Source organism: Ochotona princeps, chromosome 32, assembly GCF_030435755.1.
Source record: "Ochotona princeps isolate mOchPri1 chromosome 32, mOchPri1.hap1, whole genome shotgun sequence".
NCBI classification, from domain to species: domain Eukaryota; kingdom Metazoa; phylum Chordata; class Mammalia; order Lagomorpha; family Ochotonidae; genus Ochotona; species Ochotona princeps.
The window spans coordinates 957,184-964,323 of record NC_080863.1 but is presented as its reverse complement, the minus strand read 5'-3'; the positions used below and the strand labels follow the sequence as shown (position 1 = coordinate 964,323).

At 54.7% G+C, this 7,140-nt stretch overlaps 1 protein-coding gene across 1 annotated transcript; it reads right to left on the bottom strand.

Moving 5' to 3' along the window:
- Window positions 1-2,251: 2,251 nt before the first annotated feature.
- LOC131478384 (putative tripartite motif-containing protein 61) lies at window positions 2,252-3,160 on the bottom strand. The gene has a single exon (XM_058657433.1). It carries the CDS (start codon window positions 3,110-3,112, stop codon window positions 2,252-2,254), a length of 861 nt encoding a protein of 286 aa, XP_058513416.1. The 5' UTR covers window positions 3,113-3,160.
- Between the last annotated feature and the right edge of the window lie 3,980 nt (window positions 3,161-7,140).

Here is a 7,140-nt window from a genome sequence, read left to right as displayed (position 1 = left end):
GGGAAGTCACTCATGGGAAGCAAACCCTTTCATGACTGAAGGATCGTTACTACTGTGGTGGGTTTCAGACGTGGAGGTGTACATATGTGACTCGGATGGGTGCTGGGTCCATGACCCCTGGGAGTGGAGGGTCCAACAGGACCTGGGTCTCCTGGCCTATGAGAAGGGGGCAGGTCCGTGAGCCACGGGGGTGGGGTTCCAACAGGTCACATGGCCTGGAACCTTGGGCCCAACTTCACGGTGGGAGCTGAACTTGTGAGCCTCAGGGGTAGGGGAGGCAGGACTGGCACTGGGTCCCTTGGCCCAGGCCCTAGTGCCCACCTACATAGTGGGTGACTGGTCTGTGAGCCTCAGGGGTGGGGGTCCAGCGGGATTTGGGTCTCCTGGTCCAGGCAACTTGGACCCACCTGTGCAGTGGGTGTCGTGTCCGTGAGCCCCGGGGGTGGGGCTCTGGCTTGGCCCAGGTCACCTGACTCAGGTCCATGAGCCCACCTAGGAGAACTGGTCCTCCTCAGTGTAGAGGATAGGGTGCTGGACGGTAGACCATGGTGCCCATGGAGGACAAGGTCACTCACTAGGGCCTGCAGAGTACATTTAATACCATAGCTGAGAATGCAGAACAGAACATGTGGACAACTACCCCAGCCAACATCTGGGCAATGGCGTCAGCCAATGCACATTGGAAGGGATTCCTCATCCACAGATCGGCAAGATGGACAGCATTTCAAAGTTATCACATCCATCTGGGCAGAACCATCAGAACATGCACCAAGTGAGCTGGCTGATATCGGGCGGCCTTTCAAAAATTCAAAATAAGAAAAAAAATATATAAATCTAAAAACAAACAAAAAACCTCTCCCAATGCCAGACCTCAGACACACAGGTGGGTTTATGGGACAGCCCTACTCAGTCTACCTCCTGACCTAGCAGGAATAATAGTCTTCCCTGACCGGCCTTCAACCCACTCCAGATATTGTCGGGTGTTACAGCCCAGTCTACCCTGGTTCACACGCAGATACAGCTCATACACGGCTCATCGGGGTAAAAACCTAGCCCTGGTCTCAGGAGCACCAGTGGGTGCTGGGGTCTAGCCCAGTCTGGCACTCGCCCCAGTCCACACTTGTGCCAAGGGACACCCATGTCCAGACCAGAACACAGTTCCCACGCCAACCCCATGCTTACCAGTGGAAACCACAACCCAGCCAGCACGTCCCCTTGGCTCCCCAAGCAGGTCTATTCCTAGCTAGAGTGCTTGTGGGACTGGTTTCTCTGACCCAGCTTGGCATATTTCCTCACGTGTCATAACCTTTGCCTTTGGAAGCTGTAGCCTGACCTGACCAGGCTCAACCCATGTCCTACCATTCGCTGGCCAGTGCTGGAACCTGGAAGTTATTTCATAGCTTAAATTCAATCATCGGACAGAAGATCTTCCTCTGTCTCTGCTCCTCTCTGTAGTATCCGACTTTGTAATGAAAATAAATCTTAAAGATATTCCGGGCAAATAGCAGTTCACAGCATTCATAAATAGGAAGTGGGTTGGCCTAAACCCCCTTCGAGGGGAAATCATTAACTTTATTTGTCCTGGACTGGAAACAATTTATGAAAACATCCTTGAGGGGCTGTACAGTGGCTTTGTGGGTAAAGCTGCTGCCTGCCACACCATGTGGCAGCTGGTAGAGCCCCACTGCTGTATCTGATCCGGCTCCCTGCACATGGCAAAGCAGTAGCTGACCCAGTTTCTTGGGCCCCTGCAGGAGACCTGCAGGGGTGTCTTGGCTCCTGGCCCAACTCTGGCTCTTGTGGCCGTTTAGGGAGTGAAGCAGAAGGTAAGAGATCAAGTTCTAAACAACAGAAACCCCGGAAAACAATCCATGCATCCCCACCCCACTGCCCAGCATGCAGAATTGCCACCTTGAGTGTGTTAGTAACCGACCGAGACAAGCGTAGGCATAGGTGTAGACACAATCAAGATGTGCACACTTTATTGCAACTGAAATCACAAATCGAGGACTGCGCCACTCCAGGCACACGTTCTAGTTCCTAACGCTGATGTCACTGCCATTGGTGTACATTTCCATATGCATCAGGGACAGGAGAGAGCCATGTAACTGATGCCCTCAGAACCCAGGGCCACGGGAGACATAAACCTCTTAGGATTGGGAGGCGCAGGGTGCTCCATGCCACGCACTTCTTGTCCTCTAAGACGAGCCGATTGAGGCGACATTTCCAGGACCGAGTAATGGCCTTCTTCCTATGGAGTTGGACGAGGCAGGGGAGGTGAAAGCCCTGCTGTCCTTGTCTGCAGCAGGTGCTGGACTGGCAGCTGCAGTGTGTCCCACTTGCAGAGGATGTCCTGGACCCTGGTCAGCAGCTTCACCTCTGGCAGCGCCCTCATCTCAGTCAGGTCCATGACGAGAGATTTCAGTGAGCAAAGGTGATCTATAAAGGCAGTCTCGTTGTCGTCACATTTTCGTTTGAGGTAATTCCTGTATTCTTCATTTGCCCTTGAGAAAACTATGCGACATATACCCTGCGTGAACTGGCACAGGTACGTTACTTCAGGGGGTAAGTTAAGTTTGCTGATTCTTGCCTTGTCTCTCGCTTCTAATGACTTTCTGTTCTGGATGGCTAACACCTTCTGAAACTCTGCCACTTGCCTCTTGAGGGGCTTGAAGTAGCCGTAGACCCTGGCCTTGTGCTCAGAGGCTGCCTTGGCCACGGGCCTCACGCGGTGGCCTTCGCACTCAGGGGGCCGAGGGCACTGGGGACACAACAGCTCCAGGTCCTCCTCACAGAAGAGGGTCAGCGCCAGGTTGTGTGTCTTGCACAAAGGTGACTCTCCCTGACTCTCGGCCCTGCTCCTGACCTGGAGCATCCTGGCCATATCCACCATCCTGCCCAGCCGCGCGTTGCTCGTGAGCAACCTCTCTCTGCATTGGTAGCGACAGACAGGGCAGCGGAAGCTTTCCTGCCCCTGAGCCCAGGCCCCCGCGATGCAGCAATGACAAAAGTTATGTCCACACCCGAGGGTCACAGGGCTCTTCAGATCATCGAGACAGACAGGGCACTTGACTGCTTCCTGCAGCGCACGCAGGTGGGCCGCCTCCGCCATCTGGCCTTGAGGGCAGGGATGGGCTGCGCTGTGCTGTCTTGAAGGGTGGCTGTGAAGGTGGCCTCTGGTGAGAAGCAGGGGCACCCTGGATTTCACTGTCTTCTTGTCTAAGGCAGCAAGTGTCCAGAGGCCTCAACTGCCACCTGTAGCCGGTCAGAGTAGTTCAGGAACCTGTGGCAAGGACCGGGACTAGGCAGCCTAGCTCAGCAAGTCTGTTGGTGAGAAAGCAGATACAACTGTCAGGTTCCTGTTCTGAGAGTGAAAGAGTATTGCTTGATTTTGAAAAGCTGACTTTGTTGTAGGGGCTGCTCGTGGTGGCCTTTCAGGAAAGCACTGGGTCGTCCTCCAGTCCCAGCAACCCGCCTGCTAGTCACCCCCACAGGGCTGCGTGGGACTGAAGGAGCGGGCTTTCTTGGCGCCAACTTTCCCTGTGCATGTAGTTAAGACTCCAGCCTTGGCACCTCCCACGGGGGCACCCGGAGAAAGTACATACCCATCTGAGCAGCCCTTGGGGAGCCACGAGAATGAGAACAGAATCCTGATCTGGAAAACTCCAGTCAGGTGGCACAGATGGTTAAAGTGCCACCCTATGCAGAATGCCAGCTCGAGTCTCAGCTACTGCTCTTTCCAATCTCCCTCCCTGCTAAAGTGCCTGGCAAGACAGAAGCCAACCCAGGCATGTGGGTCCTGCTACCTGGGAGTGCCAGATGGAGCTCCTGGCTCCTGCCTTCATCCTGGCCCAGCCTGGTCAATGTGTCTATTTGGGGAGTGGACCAGCACATGGAATACTCCATTCTCTGTAACTTAAAAGAGTTGTTACTTTGTTTTGGAAAGGCAGAGTTACAGAGAGAGAGCCCTTGGGTCACTCCCCAAATGGCTGCAATGCCCAGAGCTGGGCCGATTTGCAACTAGGAGCCAGGAGCTTCCTTTGGGTCTCCCAGGCAGGTATAGGTTCCAAGACTTTAGGCCATCTTCCACTGCCTTCCCAGGCCACAAGTAAGGAGCTGGATGGGAAGTGGAGCAGGCGGGACATGAACTGTGTCCATAAAGGTTCCAGATGTGTGCAAGGCAAAGATTTAGCAGCTGAGCTATCGTGCCGGGCCCTCCAATGCAACCTTTTTAGAAAAATGATTGAAAACAAAGAAAAATAATCTTCATCCTGTGAGAAATCTAAGGAAAATACAGCTACTATTGGATCTCACATCTATTTTGATATTTTACCTTTTTTGCTACAGAATCCATACTCTACATGCATTTCCTTGTTTTTCACCTAAGCTTTTCAATGTTGGATACATGTCTGTGTTCATAAATGTCAGAGCTCAACCAGAACTGGAGAGGTGGGGTGCATTTGGCTGGGCCGTTCCTAAAACACTGCGATTCTACAACCCGCTGAGCTGAGCTTCCGAACAGAGCTTTTTGCTGACTCTCAGATGTGAGGGACCAGGCTGGAGTTGAGATCATCCCATGGCCTTGGATCGTTTTCACGCTCCAAGGCATCAATTGAAATCACTCAAACTACACTTAGCTGTGGGGATACAGCCATAGAGCAGTTTCTTGATTGAAGCGAATTTAGATGAAACGAACATTGAATCAGCTCTGTCTCACCTTGTCTGTCAAGTCAGGACAGGAAGGAGAGCAGCCTGGGGCAGGGCGGGGAAGAATCAGCCCATTTGCCTTAATACCAAACGCCCCCCTCTCCAGGCATGGGCGCTTGGGAGCCGGCAGTGCTCCGTGGCAGCTCCTGGCTACCCGGTGGGCAGTACCTGAGGCTGACACCCCCTCTCCAGGCATGGGCGCTTGGGAGCCGGCAGTGCTCCGTGGCAGCTCCTGGCTACCCGGTGGGCAGTACCTGAGGCTGACACCCCCTCTCCAGGCATGGGCGCTTGGGAGCCGGCAGCTGCTCCCGGTGGGCCCCAGGCTCACTCGCAGTTGACTCCGTGCTGCCACCTGGTGGCCATGAGCACCAACGCCAGCAGCACACCGGGGCCTCCTGCGCAAGGCAGCCTTGCCCTAGAGGACAGCTCTTGCCATGGGACGCCAGCCTTCCCCTTGGCCCAGAACACTGTCAGCTCTCTCCTCCCCAGTCTGCTGGTCTAAGCCGGTCCCCCCTTCCTTCCTGGAGCACGGCCACCACTCCGCTCATTGATCAGCTTTCCCTGACCTCAGCAGTCCCGGCTCTGAGGGGTCAGTCACAGGACAGCAGGGGCACTGCCACCAACTATCCTGTTAACGCTCGTGACTGTGACCGCCATACGCATGTCCGCAGCTCCAGCTCACTGCTCTGCACCTCCTCAGGGCCAGCACAGTGCTTGAATGACGCAAATCTCTGCCAGGTTCCGGGATACCTGTTAGGGTGTGCGTGACTCAGGCAGGGTACAGAAGCCCCAGCATCCGGTATGCCCGCTAGTCCGAGTCTAAACCTGGTGTGACCTTCTCGCTTGCTCATGACCAGCGAAACCCCAGCCTTTGCACACTGCACCCTCCAGAAACTACTCCACCCAGCGCACCAGACCAGCTTCTCCGAGTGGGGAAGACGCGGAAGCTACTCCCCCATCACTACCCTTAGGACAAGGTCGGGGGCTCACTCTCTTCCAGCAGTCCTGCTGGCCAATGATCAGGAGCTGGGCATCCAAGAAACAACTCGACCCAAGTTTGGGTTTCTCCTGCCAGTTGTCATCTCGGGCCAGTTGGACGCCAAGCAGTGTGAGGAGGCCTCAGGACACCCTCCCATGCCCACCTGCCATCTTGGCTTACCTGGAGCAGGTAGAATGGGAGGCCCCCAGGAGTCTGCTTGAGTTCCCTGCAGTCCGCCACAGTGGCGACTGCTCTGCACCGACTGGCTCTTATAGGCAGCCAGGGGGGCAGGGTTCTTAGGTCCCCACCCCACAACTGGCAGCCCCGCCCTGAGCAAGACAGCATTTGGGTGGGGCTAGAGCACCCTGAGGCAGGAATCCCCCAGGGTGCTGTCAGGGGAGGGGCCGCACTAAGTGCAAAGCAGATCCCATTAAGATATCTTTCATTAGCCACTCAGTACTTTAATCCCTTCCCCTTCCTTGCCCCCCCAATGGAGAACTAAGGTTAGAAAGTGTATTGGTGTCTCCAGGTCTCGTCAGGTCCGTGAACCTGAGTCCTGGGTTTAAGCCGCTGCAGGGGGCAGTGTCCCGCAGAACAAGGAGAGGAAGATTGCAAGCTGGGTTTAGTCCACCCCCACCCCGCCCTCACCACTGGCTGCATTCAGCTCTGTGACAGAGGGAGACACTGCCCCCTCCAGTCCTAGATACTGAGACCTAAAAAACAGACTATCCCACCTGACACACAGAAGGCCTTGGGAGCAGGCCGAAGCCAGGGCCAGAGCCCCCTGAATAGCTCAGAGAAGGACCTTGGGATACAAGTCCCTTGCAGGTCACCTGAGCCTGGAGTACCGTGGTGTCTGAGCACCTGCCGACTCCTCCTCAGGTTTATTCAGGTCCCACGTAGACCAAAGTGTAGCCACCAGGGGGTTGGCCTGCCCTGCAGGAAGGCAGAGATTTGTACTACATAGATCTGGTGGTCTTTCTTATTTTTGTGTGTCCTGCAAGAAACCACAATAATTCTGGCAGTATCTTTGTCTACCTTGGCTTGATTTTTTTTTCTTTATTTGAAAGATGCTTCTTTTATTGGAAAGGCAGACTGCGGGTTCACCCAGCAAGCGCCTCAGGGACAGGAGCTGAAGCTGGCATGAAGCCAGGACCTAGGAGCCGCGTGCTAGTCTCCCACCCCCTCCACTGCTGGGGCTTGAGCCATCCTCCACTGCTTTCCCAGGCCATAAGCACGGAGCTGGATTGGAAGTGCAACAGCTGGGACAAACTGGGACAACCATACGGAATGTAGATGCTATAGGCGGAGGATTGGCTTGCTATGCCAACATGCCATCCCTTAATCTTTTTTTATACAATGTTTATCCTCACCTACAGTAAGGCAAAATGAAAGAGGAGAGGCACAGAGACAGATGGACAGAGGAAGAGAGATCTTCCACCTGCTTGTGTTAG

What these genes read in the sequence shown, in the direction of transcription:
- LOC131478384 (XM_058657433.1), bottom strand. Translation starts at nt 3,112, where the DNA reads ATGGCGGAGGCGGCCCACCTGCGTGCGCTGCAGGAAGCAGTCAAGTGC.